This window comes from Gopherus flavomarginatus, chromosome 6 (genome assembly GCF_025201925.1).
Source record: "Gopherus flavomarginatus isolate rGopFla2 chromosome 6, rGopFla2.mat.asm, whole genome shotgun sequence".
In the NCBI taxonomy this organism is placed as follows: domain Eukaryota; kingdom Metazoa; phylum Chordata; order Testudines; family Testudinidae; genus Gopherus; species Gopherus flavomarginatus.
This window is the reverse complement of record NC_066622.1, coordinates 139,319,837-139,339,711: the sequence shown is the minus strand read 5'-3', so window position 1 is coordinate 139,339,711 and position 19,875 is coordinate 139,319,837. Positions and strand designations below refer to the sequence as shown.

At 59.3% G+C, this 19,875-nt stretch overlaps 1 protein-coding gene and 2 long non-coding RNA genes across 4 annotated transcripts; 1 reads left to right on the top strand and 2 right to left on the bottom strand.

Moving 5' to 3' along the window:
• Window positions 1-9,902: 9,902 nt before the first annotated feature.
• LOC127054392 (uncharacterized) lies at window positions 9,903-13,586 on the bottom strand. Its single transcript, XR_007775234.1, has 2 exons — window positions 11,622-13,586; window positions 9,903-10,608 (listed from the first exon to the last, which is right to left on the bottom strand). It is a non-coding gene; the product is annotated as an uncharacterized LOC127054392 (long non-coding RNA).
• Window positions 13,587-13,648: 62 nt separating this feature from the next.
• On the top strand, window positions 13,649-14,495 carry LOC127054393 (uncharacterized). Of its 2 annotated transcripts, none has more exons than XR_007775236.1 (3): window positions 13,649-13,729; window positions 14,191-14,254; window positions 14,450-14,495. It is a non-coding gene; the product is annotated as an uncharacterized LOC127054393 (long non-coding RNA). The 2 variants fall into 2 exon arrangements; XR_007775235.1 differs by lacking the exon at window positions 13,649-13,729 and adding an exon at window positions 13,812-13,931.
• Window positions 14,496-14,670: 175 nt separating this feature from the next.
• MARVELD1 (MARVEL domain containing 1) lies at window positions 14,671-15,437 on the bottom strand. The gene has a single exon (XM_050960508.1). It carries the CDS (start codon window positions 15,300-15,302, stop codon window positions 14,793-14,795), a length of 510 nt encoding a protein of 169 aa, XP_050816465.1. The 5' UTR covers window positions 15,303-15,437; the 3' UTR covers window positions 14,671-14,792.
• Between the last annotated feature and the right edge of the window lie 4,438 nt (window positions 15,438-19,875).

Below are 19,875 nucleotides of genomic sequence, written 5' to 3'. Positions count from 1 at the left end.
TCCATTAACTGGACCCGCCCCCTACCCTGCCCCGCCCCCACCGCCCGGTCCCACCCCTGGCGCCCCCAAGAGCGGCCAGGCCCCGCCCCCAGCCCGGCCCCGCCCACTGCCCAGTCAGGCCCCGCCCCCAGCCCCCCACACCCAGCTGCGTTGTGGGGCCGGCTTGGGGGCACCCATGAGGCCCTGGCAGGGTGCTAGACGGGCCCTGGCTCCATGCTGCTCCCAGGGACCAAGCAGCATCCAGCGGGATGCCCAGGCCATGTCTGCAGGAGATGGGGCGGCTCTGCAGACGTGTGGGGTCATCGCTGGGAGCCCCTGACGCTGGCTTGGGGGCAGGACATGGGACCCCTTGCTGAGCCCTCTGCTGCCCTGACCCATGGCACTGCCTGTCAGCAGCTACGCCAGGAGCTGCACAGGCCATTCATGCCGGTTACAGCCCAGCGACGGGCACCTCTGCAGCTCCCCACCTCGAGGGGAGCTCAGGGGCTGGGGCCGTTACGCCCTTGGATCCTGGAGCCTTTGAAGGGAGGCGAAAGGCCAGGATACCCATGGCACCATTCTCTGAATGCTTAGGGTGACCACACGTCCCATTTTGGCCGGAACAATCCCTCTTTTAGGCCCTATCCCAGCCATCCCGACTCTTTTGACAAACTGGGCATTTGTCCTGTTTGTTCTTGCCAACTGATGATCAGTTGGCAAGAATAAACGGGACAAATGCCCAGTTTTGCTAAAAAAGTGGGGTGGGACCCCGAGCGGGGCGCAGAGGAACATGCAGGGGACATGAGTGACAGTGGCAGCCCAGCGTTGCGGGGGCGGCCTCAGGCAGCTCCATGAGTGGGCAGGCAGAGTTGGGGCTCGAACCACCAGGCGGGGGAGAAGGAGGCCACAGTGGGGAGTGGGATTGTGGGCAGTTGGAAGGGGGCTCAGCCCAGCCCTGAGTGATGGGGGGTCCTCAGGCTGGTCCACCGTTCCAGGTGCCTGTGGGGAAGGGGGCTAGGGCTGGCCCCCCACAGGGAGGGGCCCTCAGGCAGGCCCAGAGATCTCTCATTTTCCCTTTGTCCAGTTCCACATGTAGGGCGAGCCAGCCAGGCAGAGCTGCAGGGTCTCAGTGGGGGGATCAGATGATGGTTTGGGGAGGAGGGATTTAGGTTTATTAGGAATAGGGAAACCTTTTGGGAAAAGACGACCCTATGCAGGAAGAACGGGCTCCACCAAAACCAAAACAGAGTCAGATTGCTGGCATGTAAAAATGAAAAGGTCATAGAGCAGTTTTTAAACTAAGGCCTGGGGAAAGCCAACAGGCATGGAGGAGCGCACAGTCCGGAAAGAGACATCCCTTAGGAGAGATCTAATCATAGGGATTCTCTATATCCCAGTGAAGAGAGGATGTAAGTTGATAAAGTCAAGGTAGAAAGAGTCCTGTTCAATTACCTCACACGCAGGCAGATAACTAAGTGGTGACAAATTATTTATTATAATTATTTAATTATTATATAATAGCAAATTATTATGTTGTTGTGATGGAGCGGAAATTTTCTGTATTATTCTGTATGAAAATTGGGTGTGCCTCAGTTTCCCCTAGTTGCTGCATGGATGACTAGGTGCTGGAAAGAGACAATTTAGTCTCGGACTGCCAGGCAGGCTACAACAGAGGTGGGAATGCCACCTGGCTGTCTCTGGTTTGGGGGCCCAGGTCAATGGAGGATCCATGAAGACCAGGGGTTGGCAATCTATGGCACGCGTGCCAAAGACGGCATGAGAGCCCATTTTTAATGACACGCTGCTGCCTGCCAGGACTCCAGTGTGCCATTAAAAATCCATCCTGGCCCAGTCTCCTCTGCCCTCCGCTCCCCCCACGGGGGCAGGGAGCAGAAGCATAGCCATACGCACGGGGTGGGCAAATGGCCCCACTCTCCCGGCGCAGCAAGCCGCGGGATCCGCACTCCCAGGCTGGAGCACCCAGCTGAGCTCAGCAAGCTGCCAGCCCCCTCCCCTAGAGCCCTGCCACCGCACGCACAGCGCTGTCCGGGGCGGGGCTGCACGCTCCCGCCAGGCAGCGTATCTGGCTCTGCTTGGAGCCTCATGGTAAGGGGTCCGAGGCTGGGGGGGTTGGATAAGGGGTCGGGCAGTCAGGGGACAGAGGGCAGGGTGGGTTGGATGGGGGGGTGAGATCCCAGGGGGGTGGTGATTAGTGGTGGGGAGGTCTCTGGAGGGGGCAGTCAGAGAGCATGGGGGGTTGGATGGGGCATGGGAGTCCTGGAGTATGTCAGGGGGCAGGGGGTGGATAGGGGACAGGGAGCAAGGAGGGTCCTGGGGAGGCAGTTAGGGTGGGGGTCTCCAGAGGGGGTGGTCAGGGGACAAGGAGCTGGGGGGGTTGAATGTGTCGGGAGTTCTGGGGGTCCTGTCGGGGCGGGGAGTGGTTGGATAGGCATGGAGTCTCAGGGGTCTGTCTGGGGTCAGGGTTGTGGATAAGGATCGAGGCAGTCAGGGGACAGGTAGGGGTAGGGTCCAGTCAAGGGACAAGGAGCAGGGAGACTTAGATAGGAGGTGGAGTCCTGGGGGGCAGTTAGGGGCAGGAGTCCCAGGAAGGGGTAATCAGGGGACAAGGAGCGAGGGAGTTGGGAATTCTTAGGAGGGCAGTCACCCAGCCCTCTGCCCTGAGCCCTGACCCCCCTCCCTGCACCCCCTCCAGGCCCCTGCCCTGAGCCGTGTACCTCCCTCATACACACCCTGCCCTCTGCTTGACTCCTTCACACACACCCCCACAACCCTAGCCCTGACTTTGGCACCCCCACACATATCCAGCCTCCCCCGCCCTGACAGCTGCACCCGCTCACATGCCCCCAGCCCTCTGCCCTGACTCTTGCACCCCCTGACATACCCAACCCACACCCCATGCACCGCCACATCCCCCCCCTCCCCCGAGCACCAAACGGGAGCTCCTGCATCCCTTCTCACATTCCCACCTGCACCCCTCGCATCAAATGGGAGCTGCCCAGGTAAGTGCCCCACACCCAAACCTCCTGCCCCAACCCTGATCCCCCTCCCTCATTCTAGCTCCTGGGCAGACCCTTCACCCCCAGCCCTGGCTCAGTGCGGAGAGAAGAAGAGACTGGCCAGCACCAGGGAGAAGGTAGGTACCCACTGTATGTGGGCGGGGTGTGACAAAGCGGGACTGGTTTTAATGTTCCCTCTGAATACTGTGGGGGGGCCTCAGTTTCTGGCTGACCCTCTGTCGCCTAGCAACTAATGGCCAGGCCCTTCCCTCCTGCAAGGGGATGCTGAAGGTGTTGGAGACAGAGAGATCAGGTGGCCTCCTGGCCCGGGAAAGAGACACAGCCCAGAGAGGAGGGGCTGGAGGGGAGTTGGTAGTTTTGGGACCCGGCTGGAAAATGGAGGGGAGCCCTGAGAAGGCTCAGGCCTCCCAGCGGGGCGGTGGCCTCCCTGGGGCCCCAGATGGACCTAACTAAAGAGGTCCCATTGTCTGTACCGGCAAGACCTGTTTTGGACTGTGTTCCTGTCGTCTAAATAAGCCTCTGTGTTACTGGCTGGCTGAGAGTCACGTCTGACTGCGAAGTGGGGGTGCAGGACCCTGTGGCTTCCCCAGGACCCCGCCGGGGCGGGCTCGCTGTGGGAAGCGCACGGAGGGGCAGAGGATGCTGAATGCTCCAAGGAGAGACCCAAGAGGTGAAGCCGTGTGAGCTTCTTGCCCTGCAGACAGTCTGCTCCAAGGGAGAGGAGGCTCCCCAAAGTCCTGTCTGGCTTTGTGGGGAGCAGTTCCAGAGCATCGCCCGGGGACTCTGTGACACAGGGCCAGGACCCCAGACCGGGAGTGGGGTGAGCTGATCCGGCAGCCGGGATCCCGGCTGGCAGGAGCTGGCGGATGGAACCCCTGAGCGGCAGTAGGCTCAGCTGCTCAGCCCACTGCCGGTCTGGGGTCCCAGCCGACGGCCCAGCACAACCCGCTGCCATTCTTGGGTTCTGGCTGCCAGAGCCTTGCCAGCCAGGGTCCCGGCCACAGGCTCCACTCAGCCCGCTGCCGGCCTAGGTGAACAGAACCCCAGACCAGCAGCGGGCTGAGCGGGCCGGCAGCGTAAGATCAACATTTTAATTTAATTTTAAATGAAGCTTCTTAAACATTTTGAAACCTTGTTTATTTTACAATACAACACTAGTTTAGTTATATAATATATAGACTTGTAGAGAGAGACCTTCTAAAAACATTACGATGTATTACCAGCACGCGAAACCTTAAATTAGAATGAATAAATGGAGACTTGGCACAGCACTTCTGAAAGTTTGCCGACCCCTGATGAAGACAATGGCAAATCCAATCACTGGGGCACATTTGGTACCTAGCAGCTATGGACCATGGAGCACCCCCCCCGCAGGAAGCCAGTCGGGTGTGACCAGCTGGACAAAGGGCTGAGGAGGGGCCAGATGGGACAGGCCGGGGAATTTGAACACAGAGTGACCGAGCAGGAGCCAAGGGTAGACACCAGAATGGGCCATTAATGCTGTAACTTTCTGGGTTCTGTGCTAAGCAAGGACTTTCTAGCGGTGTTCCAGACATCTAATGATAGTTTTAAAAGTAGAATATGGCAGGCGACAGAGTTTGAAGAGCAACTAGCAAAAGACTCAAAAAAACATTAAGTACTTCAGAAGCCAGAAGCCTGACAAAGAACTGCTGGGCGCTCGAGATGCTAAAGGAGCACTCTAAGAAGACAAGGCCATTGTGGAGAAACTAAATGAATTCTTTGCTTTGGTCTTCACGGCAGAGGATGTGAGGGAGATTCCCACACCTGAGCCATTCTGTTTAGGTGACATGAGGAACTGTCCCAGACTGAGGTTTCATTAGAGGAGATTTTGGAAGTTGGAACAAATTGATAAACTAAACAGTAATAAGCCACCAGGACCAGATGGTATCACCCAAGAGATCTGAAGCAACTCAAATGTGAAATTGCAGAACTATTAACTGGTTTGCAACCTATTGCTTAAATCAGCCTCTGTACCAGGTGCCTGGCAGATAGCTAATGTAATGCCAATTTTTCAGAAAGTCTCCAGAGGTGATCCCAGCAATTACAGGCCAGTGAGCCTGACTTCAGTATCAGGCAAACTGGCTGAAACTAGGGCTGTCAAGCGATTAAAAAAATTAATCGTGATTAATTGCACTGTTAATAATAAATACCACTTATTTAAATATTTTTGGATGTGCTCACTTTATATTTATTTTTAATACAAATATTTGCACTGTAAAATACAATAGAAATAGTATTTTTCAATTCACCTCCTACAAGTACTTTAGTGCAATCTCTTTATCATGAAACTTTAACTTGTAAATGTCAAATTATGCACAAACAAATAAGTGAATTCAAAAATAAAACAATGTAAAACTTTAGAGCCAACAAGTCCACACAGTCCTACTTCAGCCACTTGCTCAGACAAACAAGTGTGGTTACAATTTGCAGGAGATAATGGGACCTGCTTCTTCTTTACAATGTCACCTGAAAGTGAGAACAGGTGTTCACATGGCACCAGATGGGCTAAAGATTCATATCTCCCTTTATGTTTCAACCACCATTCCAGGGAACATGCGTCCATGCTGATGACGGGTTCTGCTCGATAACAATCCAAAGCCGTGTGGACCGACGCATATTCATTTTCATCATCTGAGTCAGATGCCACCAGCAGAAGGTTGATTTTTTTTTTAATTTTTTTTTTAGTGGTTCAGGTTCTGTAGTTTCCACATCAGAGTACTGGTCTTTTAAGACTTCTGAAAGCGTGCACCACACCTCGTCCCTCTCAGATTTTGGACAGCACTTCAGATTCTTAAATCTTGGATCAAGTGCTATAGCTATCTTTCAAAATCTCACATCGATACCTTATTTGCGTTTTGTCAAACCTGCAGTGAAATTGTTCTTAAAATGAACATGTGCTGGGTCATCATCCGAGACTGCTATAACATGAAATATATGGCAGAATGCTGGTAAAACAGAGCAGGACACATACAATTCTCCTCCAAGGAGTTCAGTCATAAATTTCATTAACACATTGTTTTTAACGAGCGTGATCAGCATGGAAGCGTGTCCTCTGCAATGGTGGCCAAAGCATGAAGAAGCATATGAATGTTTAGCATATCTGGCACATAAATACCTTGCAACGCAGGCTACAAAAGTGCTATGCGAACGCCTGTTCTCACTTTCAGGTGACATGGTAAATTAGAAGCAGGCAGCATTATTTCCTGTGAATGTGAACAAAGTTGTTTATCTTAGCAATTGGCTGAACAAGAAGTAGGACTGAGTGGACTTGTAGGCCCTAAAGTTTTACATAGTTTTGGTTTTGAGAGCAGTTATGTAAAAAAAATCTACATTTGTAAGTTACACTTTCACCATAAAGACATTGCACTACAGTACTTGTATGAGGTAAATTGAAAAATACTATTTCTTTTATTTATAATTTTTACTGTGAAAATAGTAATAAAAAATAATATAGTGTGAGCACTGTACACTTTGTATTCTGTGTTGTAATAGAAATCAATATATTTGAAAATGTAGAAAAACATCCAAAAATATATAATAAATTTCAATTTGTATTCTATTGTTTAACAGTGTGATTAATAGTGATTATTTTTTTAATCACAATTAATTTTTTGAGTTAACTATGATTAATCGACAGCCCTAGAGTCAACATGTTTTTTGTAAATGGAAATCATGCCTCACCAGTCTACTAGAATTCTTTGAGGGGATCAACAAGCATGTGAAGGATGACCCAGTGGATATTGTGTACTTGGACTTTCAGAAAGCCTTTGACAAGGTTCCTCACCAAAGGCTCTTAAGCACCTGGGGGGAGCATTTCACAGCCACCATGAACAGCTGAAACAGCTCCATGAGGTGCTGGGGGAGAGCCAGGCCCTGTGCCCAGGCCCAGCTGCCCTCCCCCCTGGGTGAGCAGCACTGTGCCACACATGGCCAGTCCTCTTCCCAGGGAGGCTTTGTGTGTCTACAGCTCTAATCACCCCTCCACCCCCAGCGAGAACAGATTCCTAAGAGAGCCTCTGAGCTGGGCTCCTGCCAGCCTCACTGCAGGAGGGAAGCTGTTCGAGCAGGCCCCCGTGCTGGGCAGGGAGCTACCAAGCTGAAGGGGAAGCCCAGTGGCCAGGGGATGCTCCACCCTGCACCCAGCTCCCTCTGTGCACATGGGCATTCAGACAGCTAGTGCAGGATCGTCACCCAGGGGCCCTGGAGGCACCCCCAGGACATGTGTAGAACTGATCAATGAAATTGTTTTTAATTGTTCACTTTATTCATGTAACTTCTGTTCACCATTCACTACACTTGCCTACATTGTAACTTCTGTTCACTGGTTGCCATCCACTACACTTGTCTATATTGTAACTTCTGTTCACTCTTTGCCATATTATAATCCAAACCCCATTTTAAAACACTCACTCCATTTTGTAAAAGCTTCCTCCAACCTTCATTTTTGCAAACCCTGCTGTAATCTTATTAGTTTAGGTTAGATGTGTGACTGAGGTATGTATGTATGATGGAATCAACCTCCAGCTCCAGCCTGTCCTGATGAAATAAAGTTCAAACCCCACCGGCTGAAGATGCAGACAAGAGCCCTAACAAAGTAAGCAGTGTCCACCCTAAACAGAAAAGGTACAATAGAAGGAAGATCAAAGCTAGGACAGAGGCTGAAAGTCAGGCCTGCAATTGATGGGTGATGACTCACCAAACCCAGAGGCAGCGTGACACAGCAAGACCTGTAGACTCTGGATTCAAACTAAAACCTACAAAAAGGATGGGTGAGATGGGAGACTTTGGAGGGTAACATTCTGCTGCCAACATGGAAGGGCATCGGGGCAGGCCCAACAGAGCCCAGCTGGTCCTTGTGCCCGGCTTTCCTGGCCAGTTACCGCCACAAGCTACGAACCCAAGCTGCAAACTCAAGCCACGAACTCAAGCTATGTCCAGGACTGGTAACTATGCAGCAGCTGGAGAACATCTGATGGATGTGTGTGTGTGTGAATGTGTGTGTAGGTATTAGGTATAATGTGTGTGTATAAGGATTAAGATATTAGTTATTGGTCATAAATCAAATTATCATAATAAATGTGGCATCTTTGTCTTGCCCCCTGAAAAGATCCTGTGTAGTTTTGTCTGGGCACAGAGAGATTTGAGTGACAGGCAGCTGGTTCTGCAGTGAGAGGGCAGGCGACCATCCAGGCCACACGGGTCAGTCCCTGCCCCGGACCTGGACTTCTCTGCAATCCCAGCCCTAGGTGGGCACTGCCATCACCCTGACCCCCAGAACAGATGGGGGGCTGGGCAAATTGCTGCCCCTGTAACAACCTCCTGGCAGGCATCACACCCCCCCACACACACACGTGCGAACACACACACACACATGCACATGGTGGGCCCTGGGACCTTGCACTCCAGCCACTGACTTTGGCCAGCTTCCCCCCCTCCTCTGCCCCAGCTCTGCCAGTGCCCAGCTGGCACACCCCTGGGGCCCCCTCCCCCGGCTGTGCTCACCCCTCCTGGAGCACAAGCGTGTGCCCAAGCTCCCAGCAGCCTGCCCCTGCCCCCACCCCCGGCAAACAGGGAGCCCATTCAGCAGCAGCCAGGGCAGGAAGTGCTGGGCCTGTGGAACACGGCCACTTGGCTCCGTCCTGCTCTGGCTGCCTCACTGCAGCCTTGTTCTCGGTGCCTGGCAAAGCAGACGTCACAGGCCCCCCCAGCAGCCTGGCCAGCCCCAAGTGGGAGCCACCCCTGCAGCTGGGGCCCCACGCAGACAGCAAGGCCGCTGGGCTGAGCCAGGCCGTGGGGAAAGTCCCGGAGAGATGCTCAGGGCGCTACTGGGACTGGGAGAGATGGGCTGTCCCGGCATGCGGGGCTGGGAACGGGGCCTGGCCAGGGCTTGGCCTGCTTTGGCATCGCTGCGGCCATGCCGCTGGCCCGGGAGCGCTCGGTAATGCCGCCGCTGTGCCACGCTCCTGCTGGGATGTCTGGCAGGCTTCCTATGCCTGCCCCGCTGGGCCAGCCTTCCCCAGGCGCAGGTGCAGGCCCTTGTGGTGGGGGCTGGCCTGGGCTGATAGCCCCATGCTGCCGGGGGAGGGTGTCTGGGGAGGTGAGGCTGCTCCCCTGCTCTGGTCCTGCAGGTGGGGTGGGGGCAGGGAGCCCTGGCCTCCCGTGAGCTCAGCTGCCGGGGGCGAGGAGGCCAGTGCATAAAACCAGGCCTGCATGAGCCCTCGGCAAGTCATGCCAGCTCTCGGGGAGCCCAGCCTGGGGCCCCAAGAAGCAAATGCAGGCTGCAGTGTCCGCAGGGGCCCCTGGTACCCAGCCCAGCCAGCGCACTGACACGGGGCAGCCGTAAGGGGCGGGGGGTGGGAGTTGGCTGGTGAAGCCGAGGTGAGGCTGTCAACCCCCCGGGACACACGGCACAGCTTGGGCTCAGCTGTGAGGAATCAGAGATCACAGGGGGCTGCACCGAGCGTGGCACAGGAGACGCTGCCCCTTTGCTAGCCCCAGCCCCAGCCCCAGCCATCAGACTCCAGCAGCTGTGCTGGGTCCTGGAGGGTCATGGGGATCCTCAGCAACAATCTGAGCCCAGCTCCCAGCCAGACCCCCAATCCCACACCATGCTGTGGCAGTCAGGGTCAGCAGGGCCCCCTTGCTAGGGCAGGGCATGTTCAGCCCCAGGACGGAGCTGAGGGGCCAGGGGTCCCAGTGGGGCTGGAGGGGGGGCAGGTCTGAGACCTCTCTGATGCATGGTTGGAATGTGATGGGCCTGAGGCTCCTGGGAAACCCCTGCCCAGAGCACCCCCCGTGTGACTCTCCCAGCCCCTCTCCCTCGCCCGACCCTGGACACGAAACCCCAACACAGACAGCCCCAGCTCGTACCAGCAACCCTTTATTTAGGGAGGTGAATCCGCAGCAAACAACAGAGATCTGGGTACAGCTGGGCCCACGAGTCAAACAGGCAGGGGCCTGGGAAACACGCCAGGGACAGAGCCCCTCCCTGTCACATAGCGGGGCCAGCTCCTGCCCCAGCCATGCAGAGCAGGCCCTGGGGCCATGCGCAGAGCTGCAGGTGGCAGGGAGGATGGGAAAGATCTGCAGGCACCGGAGAGGACTGCCTGGCTGGTGCCTGTGGCACGTCCTGTGCTGACGGGTGGGATCTCCCCAAGGCAGGGATGGGGCACAGCTGGGAGGCAAGGGCACCGTGCAGGACATGCCTGGGGAAAAGACAGGGCAGCAAGACAGTAGTAGGTGGAGGCCCGCGGCTCTCCAGTGCGCTGGGGCTTGGCCATTCGTGAGCAACATGGCACAGCCTGAGCACGAGGCAGGCGGGCACCAGGCAGCACTGGGCCCGTCCACCGCACACAGGGAGCGAGCCTGGCTATACAGGGCAGGGACACATCTGCCCAGTCCATGTCCTCTCCCACAGCAGCATGGGGCTGCTGGGCTCTCCATGAGCAGAGGCTGCGGCTCTCCAGTCCCTCCTGGGCTCCTCGCCTGCTCCCTCCAGCCCAGGGCAGCCTCCGGAGGTCTCAGCACCAGGCCCTGTGTACGGGAGCCACGGAGCAGGCTCCTCAGCAAACTGCAAGGGAAACAAAGTCAGGAGCTGAGCAGCCAAGCCCCAGCCACAGTCCCAAACCCCAACCTCCACCCCCCAGTCCCAGCTCTGCCCCCAGCCCCCGCTGCCTGTTTGTCAGGGCACCGATGGGTCGTGGCTCCTGCCATTGACATAAATGATGGGGTGTTGGGACCCCAAGAACGACAGCCAGAGGCCACGTGCAATCCTTGTGCTGCCTGCGGGCTTTCCCCTGGGTAGGGGTCCTGGCCCTCAAATCCAAACAGGCAGCAAAGGGTTAACCCTGCTGCCAGGGGTCAGAAAGGCCCCCTCAGCCTTGCCCTTTGTTCTCTGTTGTCTCACCCCCATGAAGGTGTAGAGTCACCTGGCCAGAAGTGCCCAGGGCCTTGCCCCAGCTCAGAAAGGCCTCACTGCTTCAGCTGGAATGGACACATGCAGCTCACAGGAGAAGTGTTCAGGGTTGCCAAGGGGAGACTATCTCCTGGGGTCTGCACTTTCTGGAGCACCACTTGGAGACCAGGGCGCTGCAGCCTGAGGACCCTGTCTCAGAGTATGCAGCTCCCCCTTGGGCAAAGCAGAGCCTCGGACCTGGCACATTAAGGGGGCACTGCCAACGAGACTGTGTACTACCTGGGGACATCGAAGCCCCGTGTAAGGCCGTGAGGCCAGGGCAGGTAGCCCCTTCCCAATCCCCTGTGCCCTGCAGCTCAGAGCACACAGGGAGAGTTTGAGCTGAGCCCCAGCCGGATAAAGGCTGCAGGGGAGCTGAGCCCCACGGGCCCGGCTGGCCCTGCCCTGGATGCTGCACAGACCCCGGCCAGGCCAGGCCCAGAAGAGCCCTGTTCCCAGGTGGGGGCTCACCCTGATGTGGGGCACTGGCGGCTCCAGCCCTCAGACTCTCTGTGCCAGTACACGGCCACATCCTGCCTGTGGCACGACTGACATTCAGCTCCCATAGCAGGCTGAGATTCCAGGGGAGCCCACGTCCCCTACCAGGCCCAGCACTACAGAGCTCTCACCTCCGGGTTCAACTCCCTCCCTCAGCTCCACCGCGTCATCTGCCCTCGGCTTCTGCCACTGCTTCTTCGGTGTCCAGGAGCCTGCAGCCACTGGCCTTTCCCAGAGGGCCTGGAGGGTGCCGAGCAGCCTGGGGCTGGGCTCAGCGCAATCTCCAAAGATGAATTTCCCAGCACGATTCCATCCAAAGTGGAGCTTTCCTCCAGGCCTGACTGGCAGCCCCGTTCCAGCCCTCGCAGCCAGTCCATCCCCGGGGCCTCCTGGCTGGAGGAGGGGTCAGGAGAGGAGCCAGAGCTGGGGGTTTCCCAGGATGTGCTGGAGCCGGTCAAGTTCCCCAAGCTGTCAGCTTTCGGGTGGGGGGCCCCAGACCAGGCTGATCCACCCTCTGGCTCCCTCTGCCTTTGCGCAGAGCTCTGGAGGTCGCTGGGGTGAAAGGCACTTTCCTGAAACAGGGCACAGCCCCCAGCCGCTGCATCTCCAGTGTCGTTCTGTGCCTCCTTCACAGCAAGTCACGCCTGCCCAGCTCCGGAGGCAAGAACAGCGCAGGGATCGATGGCACTAGGGTGGAAGTCTGTAAAAAATCGAAGGCACTGGGGCTCCTCTGCGCTGCCCAGAATGGCCTTGGCACAGCCGCTGCCCAGGGACCGGGGGCGCGGCCCTGAGTCACCACTTGTGGAATCAGCCCGCGGAGCAGGGAGGCCAACACTTCCCTTGTGCCCCAAGCAGCACAGGCCAGGCTTGCCCTGCTGGTGGAACCCTGTGCAGGGGATCTTCCAAAGTGGAGCCGTCTTGGAGAGGTCTGTGCTTGGTTATGAAACCTGCCTGTCCTTCCCTTGAATTTCCTTATTGGGCTAAATTCCACCAACCTCAAATCCGTCCCACCCTGCAACTTCAATTGGGCACAGTGTCTTTCACTTCCTGTCCTCACCGGCTGCACAGCGATTAAACAACTGCTGCGCGCCACCCCAGAGGTAGCTGCATTTCCCTGGCAGGAGCGGCGATCCCTGTCTACAGCTTGTCAGGGGCTGCATGCCCCCTGCAAAGAAGGCGGCACTATGGAGAGAGACACCCATGAGCAGGAGGCTGAGCTGAGGAGGGCTCCCAGGCTACCCTGACATACCCAGGCCTCGAACATCTTGCGTGGCTCAGCCCCCGCTCCCTCCTCCCCCACCCATGAGTCAGGGCTGGGAATGGGCAGCAGCAATGAGCAATGGTATTGCCCTGCTGGGGCCCCACTCTCTGGGCAGGGCCGAGGGAGGGGTGGTGGCTCTGGGCTGGCACTGGACTCCCCTTCCCGCCACATGCCATCCGCCCAGCCTAGGTGGGGACCGTATCTGGGGCTAGGGGCATAGTTCTGTCCCTGAACAGATGGGGCAGGAGCAGGGGCTGCATGTGGGGGCAGGGGAGAGTGAGGGCCCAGCCCCTGAGAGAGGTCCCCCCCCCCCAGAACGGGGGGTCTCTGGGCAGTCGGTTCTCATAGATCAGGGCTTCTCCCTGGGCATTTCTGGCCTGGGGAGGTGCTGATGCTGGGATGCTCATCCTGGCTGGGCAATGGGTGCTAGGAGTGGTTCCTGGGGTGCCAGAGCTGTCCCTGGCCCTGGCCCAGAACTCTCCCCTCCCCTCCCATGACAGCCATGGGGGCCTGCTCCCTCCTGTCCCAGCCCCACAGTCCAGCAGCCCCCGGGGAGCAAGTGAGCAGAGACCCAGAGCCAGCACCCACCTGTAAGAGCCAGAAGGGGGGAGCCCGAGGGCTGGCAGCCCCACCTTCGGGCGATCAGGGTTTGGGTTCTTTGGCTGAGGATAGCCTGTGTCTGTCCGTCCGTCCTCCGGGGAGGGAAGGGAGGCCTTTGTCTAGGGGTTGCAGGTCCCTGACTGGCTAGGGGAGCTGTCAGGCGGGGAGAGGTCTGTCCATCCGCCTGTCTGTCTGGGGTCACTCAGTCTCTGGCAGGGGGCTGTCTGTCTGCCTGTCCGGGGGCGCTCAGTCCCTGGCAGGGGGCTCCGTCCGTCCGTCTGTCTGTCCGGGGGCACTCGGTCCCCAGCGGGGGGCAGAGGGCTCTGTCTGTCCATCTGTCCGGGGGCACTCGGTCCCTGGCGGGAGGCAGAGGGCTCTGTCCGTCCATCTGTCTGGGGGCGTTCAGTCCCTGGCAGGGGGCAGAGGGCTCTGTCTGTCCGGGGGCACTTGGTCCCTGGAGGGGGCAGAGGGGGCTCTGTCCGTCCGTCTGTCCGGGGGCGCTCAGTCTCTGGCAGGGGGATCTGTCCATCCGTCTGTCTGTCCGGGGGCACTCGGTCCCTGGCGGGAGGAAGAGGGCTCTGTCCGTCCGTCTGTCTGGGGGCGCTCGGTCCCTGGCGGGGGGCAGAGGGCTCTGTCTGTCCATCTGTCCGGGGGCACTTGGTCCCTGGCGGGAGGCAGAGGGCTCTGTCCGTCCATCTGTCTGGGGGCGTTCAGTCCCTGGCGGGGGGCAGAGGGCTCTGTCCGTCCGTCTGTCTGGGGGCGTTCAGTCCCTGGCGGGGGGCAGAGGGCTCTGTCCGTCCGTCTGTCTGGGGGCGTTCGGTCCCTGGCGGGGGGCAGAGGGCTCTGTCCGTCCGTCTGTCCGGGGGCGCTCAGTCCCTGGAGGGGGCAGAGGGGGCTCTGTCCGTCCGTCTGTCCGGGGGCACTTGGTCCCTGGAGGGGGCAGAGGGGGCTCTGTCCGTCCGTCTGTCCGGGGGCACTTGGTCCCTGGAGGGGGCAGAGAGCTCTGTCCGTCCGTCTGTCTGGGGACGTTCAGTCCCTGGCGGGGGGCAGAGGGCTCTGTTTGTCCGGGGGCACTTGGTCCCTGGAGGGGGCAGAGAGCTCTGTCCGTCCGTCTGTCCGGGGGCGCTCAGTCCCTGGAGGGGGCAGAGGGGGCTCTGTCCGTCCGTCTGTCCGGGAGCACTTGGTCCCTGGAGGGGGCGGAGGGGGCTCTGTCCGTCCGTCTGTCCGGGGGCACTTGGTCCCTGGAGGGGGCAGAGGGGGCTCTGTCCGTCCGTCTGTCCGGGGGCGCTCAGTCCCTGGAGGGGGCAGAGAGCTCTGTCCGTCCGTCTGTCCGGGGCGCTCAGTCCCAGGCGCGGGGCAGGGCGCTCAGTCTCCAGCAGGGGCAGAGAGGATCCGTCCGTCTGCGTGGGGGGCTCCGTCCCCGCCGGGCCCCGGGCGGCGCTCAGACGATGTCGCGGTGGCCCCGGCAGCGGCGCGCCAGGCAGTAGAGGCCCGAGAGCAGGTGCAGGGCGGCGGCCAGGGCGGCGCAGGCGGCGGCGGCCAGGTAGGCGCGGTACAGGCAGGGCTGGCTGTAGCCGGGCAGGTTGCAGTAGCTGTGGCGCTCCGCCTTGTGGCCCATGACGCCCGCGGCCGCCGCGTACAGCCCGGCGCCCAGCAGCAGGTCCTGCGCCGCGTTGGCCAGCAGCCAGCGGGCGCCCAGCAGCGGCACCAGCGCCCAGCGCCCCAGCAGGCTGAGCCCGGTGACCGCCAGCGCCAGCAGCCAGGCCAGCACGGCGGCGAAGAGCGCGAAGTGCGCCGCCCCCTCGTACTTGTGGGCCGCCACCGTCCCCCAGCAGGCGGCGCCCAGGAGCAGCTGCCCCAGGCGCAGCGGGGCCAGCGGGCTGCGCAGGAAGGGCCGGTGCAGGCTCAGCGGGCCGGGCGGCGGCGCGGCGGGGGGCGCGGGCGGGGGCATGGCGGCAGCGCTGGGGCCTCGGGCCGCTCCCCGGCCCTGCGTCCCGGCAGCCACTTCCTCTGCGCTCGGCTGCCAAACATCTGGCGCCTAACGGTCCTTCCTGCGCCGGGCGCCCGCCCCGCCCTCGGCCCGGCCCCGCCCCGCCCGGCCGGGACGTGCCGGCGGCTCCCTGCGAGGGGCAGGCTCCGCACAGCGTCTCACCCGGCCTGGCCTCTCGCTGCCTGCGGGGCCCGGGCGCGCTCGGTGGGGCGCAGGGAGAGTTCCGGGCCGCGCGTCCCCGTCCAGCTGCGGGGTGCGGACAGAGCCCCGGGGGCTGCCGCTTCCACTTACAGGCCCAAGCGCGTCTCCGGGGTCCCCAGCTCCGCCGGGCGTCCCCAGCCCCACTGTAACTCCGGGCGTCCCCAGCCCCATCACAGCTCCGGGCGTCCCTAGCCCCACTGGGCATCCCCAGCCCCATCACAGCTCCACAGGGCATCCCCAGCCCCATCACAACGCTGGGCGTCCCCAGCCCCATCACAGCTCCGGAAGTCCGCAGCTCCGCGGGGCGTCCCCAGCCCCATCACAGCTCCAGGTGTCCCCAGCCCCATCACAATGCTGGGCATCCCCAGCTCCACCGGGCAGCCCCAGCCCCATCACAGCTCCAGGCAACCCCAGCTCCGCCGGGCATCCCCAGCCCCACTGTAACTCCGGGTGTCCCCCGCCCCATCACAGCTCCGGGCGTCCCCAGCCCCATCACAGCTCCAGGCGTCCCCAGCCCCACTGTAACTCCGGGCGTCCACAGCTCCATCACAGCTCCGCAGGGCGTCCCCTGTCCCATCACAGCTCCAGGCGTCCCCAGCCCCATCACAGCTCCACAGGGCGTCCCCCGCCCCATCACAGCTCCAGGCGTCCCCAGCCCCATCACAGCTCCACAGGGCGTCCCCCGCCCCATCACAGCTCCAGGCGTCCCCAGCCCCATCACAGCTCCGGGCGTCCCCAGCCCCATCACAGCTCCACAGGGCGTCCCCCGCCCCATCACAGCTCCAGGCGTCCCCAGCCCCATCACAGCTCCGGGCGTCCCTAGCCCCACTGGGCATCCTCAGCCCCATCACAGCTCCGCGGGGCGTCCCCCGCCCCATCACAGCTCCGCAGGGCGTCCCCCACCGCATCACAGCTCCAGGTGTCCCCAGCCCCACTAGACATCCGCAGCCCCATCACAGCTCCACAGGGCGTCCCCTGCCCCACTGTAACTCCGGGTGTCCCCAGCCCCACTGGGCAGCCCCAGCCCTGCCACCACAACGGGTGTCCCTAGCCCCGCCGGGTGCCCTCAGCCCAACTGGGCGTCCCCAGCCCCACTGGGCATCCCCAGCCCCATCACAGCTCCACAGGGCATCCCCAGCCCCATCACAACGCTGGGCGTCCCCAGCCCCATCACAGCTCCGGAAGTCCCCAGCTCCGCGGGGCGTCCCCAGCCCCATCACAGCTCCAGGTGTCCCCAGCCCCATCACAATGCTGGGCATCCCCAGCTCCACCGGGCAGCCCCAGCCCCATCACAGCTCCAGGCATCCCCAGCTCCGCCGGGCATCCCCAACCCCATTGTAACTCTGGGCATCCCCTGCTCCGCTGGGTGTCCCCAGCCCCACCATAACTCCGGGCATCCCCAGCTCCACTGAGTGTCCCCAGCCCCACTGTAACTCCGGGTGTCCCCAGCTCTGCTGGGTGTCCCCAGCCCCACTAGGCATCCCCAGCCCCTTCAGGCGTCCCCAGTCCCATCACAACTCCGGGCATCTCCAGCCTCACTGGGCGTCCTCAGCCCCACCCCTGCGCCTCATATCCCTCACCCCACCACTGCATCTGAGTGGCCAAAGCCTGATTCTTCAGAGAAAGGCATAAATCCCCTCCACCCGGCTGTGTACCTGTGGTGTGCGGTGGTGTGGCCCTGTGGGTCTCGGGACATGGGAGAGACAGGGCGGGTGACATCATATCTTTTATTGCACCGATTTCTGGGGTGAGAGACGGGCTTTCCATCAACACGGGGCTCTTCCTTGGGAAGCACGCACACTTCTCTCACCAGCAGAAGTTGAGTATCAGAGGGGTAGCCGTGTTAGTCTGGATCTGTAAAAGCAGCAAAGAATCCTGTGGCACCTTATAGACTAACAGACGTTTTGGAGCATGAGCTTTCGTGGGTGAATACCCACTTCCTCAGATGCATGTAGTGGAAATTTCCAGGGGCAGGTATACATATGCTAGCAAGCAAGCTAGAGATAACGAGGTCAGTTCAATCAGGGAGGATGAGGCCCTGTTCTAGCAGTTGAGGTGTGAAAACCAAGAGAGGAGAAACTGGTTCTGTAGTTGGCAAGCCATTCACAGTCTTTGTTCAATCCTGAGCTGATGGTGTCAAATTTGCAGATGAACTGAAGCTCAGCAGTTTCTCTTTGAAGTCTGGTCCTGACGTTTTTTTGCTGCAGGATGGCCACCTTAAGGTCTGCAATAGTGTGGCCAGGGAGGTTGAAGTGTTCTCCTACAGGTTTTTGTATATTGCCATTCCTAATGTCTGATTTGTGTCCATTTATCCTTTTCTGTAGAGACTGTCCAGTTTGGCCAATGTACATAGCAGAGGGGCATTGCTGGCATATGATGGCGTATATTACATTGGTGGATGTGCAGGTGAATGAACCGGTGATGGTGTGGCTGATCTGATTAGGTCCTGTGGTGGTGTCGCTGGTGTAGATATGTGGGCAGAGTTGGCATCGAGGTTTGTTGCATGGATTGGTTCCTGAGCTAGAGTTATTATGGTGCGGTGTGCAGTTACTGGTGAGAATATGTTTCAGGTTGGCAGGTTGTCTGTGGGCAAGGACTGGCCTGCCACCCAAGGCCTGTGAAAGTGTGGGATCATTGTCCAGGATGGGTTGTAGATCCTTGATGATGCGTTGGAGGGGTTTTAGCTGGGGGCTGTATGTGATGGCCAGTGGAGTCCTGTTGGTTTCTTTCTTGGGTTTGTCTTGCAGTAGGAGGCTTCTGGGTACACGTCTGGCTCTGTTGATCTGTTTCCTTATTTCCTCGTGCGGGTATTGTAGTTTTGAGAATGCTTGGTGGAGATTTTGTAGGTGTTGGTCTCTGTCTGAGGGGTTAGAGCAGATGCGGTTGTACCTCAGTGCTTGGCTGTAGACAATGGATCGTGTGATGTGTCCGGGATGGAAGCTGGAGGCATAAAGATAGGCATAGCGGTCGGTAGGTTTTCGATATAGGGTGGTGTTAATGTGACCATCACTTATTTGCACCGTGGTGTCAAGAAAGTGGACCTCCCGTGTAGATTGGTCCAGGCTGAGGTTGATGGTGGGGTGGAAGCTGTTGAAATCGTGGTGGAATTTTTCCAGAGTCTCCTTCCCATGGGTCCAGATGATGAAGATGTCATCAATGTAGCGTAGGTAGAGAAGGGGCGTGAGTGGACGAGAGCTGAGGAAGCGTTGTTCCAGCAGAAGTTGGTCCAGTAAAAGATATTCCCTCCCCCTTTGTCTCTCTCCTGTGCCTCACTGTCCAGCTACCTCCCAGGAGAGGTGTGAGGCAAGGACAGGCCTTCCTGACCCCAGCTGCTGCTTTCATTTGCCCTGAAGCATGAGGATGTAGAATTCACCCATCACTCCCATGTACTCAAAAATATCTCACCCCTTCACTGCAGCCTGCAGTAGTGAGCCCAGCCCTACATCCAGCCCCAGGCCAGCACAATGAGATTGGGTCCTCTTTCCTTCGGTGAGTAAAACCCAGCCCACCACAGTCTGGTTAGCGTTTCCTGCCAGTGCCTGAGAGGACTTGTTAATGAGCGCAGGCTCTAGACTGCCTGATAGGTTTGGCTTTTACCTGTAACCTGTCTCTAAATCCTTTGACTGGCCTTTGTCTGAATCCTTAACTCAAGCTCTGCTAAATAAACTTCCATTTGGTTTTACAACAGACCCGTGAGTGTGCTGCGGAGAGGGTGGGACTGAGGAGAAGCCAGTGGATGGGCGCATGCTGCAGGGGCTGGGTGCTCCAGTGTAACACGATGGGGCTTGTGAACTGCTGGCCTGCCGAGGGAAGGAGCCCAGTGGGGAGCACGTGTGTTGCCTGTGGCTGGTAGCAGTGGCAGATTTCCCCTGGTGGGCACTGCCAGGGATCCACAGGGCCCAGTCTATGCTCCAGTCCCTTGGTGGGCCGAACCCAAAGGTTCACACAGGCCCACATGGGCAGGCCCCTGGCCTCCAAGACTCCGTGCACCAGCCCTGCCAGCTCCTGGGCTGGGAGGCTCCTCCCATCTGCAGACAGACCCTGAGGGGCAGGTCTAGGCCTTGACACAATTGTCTGGTCTGTGACAGGCAGTGCTGAGCTAGAGGGGAGGGGATGTCAGAGCTAGCCCTCCCCCAGCTCCAGGCGTGGGGTCATTGACAGGCCAGTGAGCGCCTCTCTTCCAGCCCCACATCATCTGTGTGGAACATGAGCCAGCTACACCCCCTACACCCCCCAGCTGGCCAGCGCTGAGGAAATCCCCTGCATTGCAGGATCCTTGCTGCTGGTTGGATCCCTGTCTTCCTGAGCATCCTCCCACCACATGCCCCGGGCC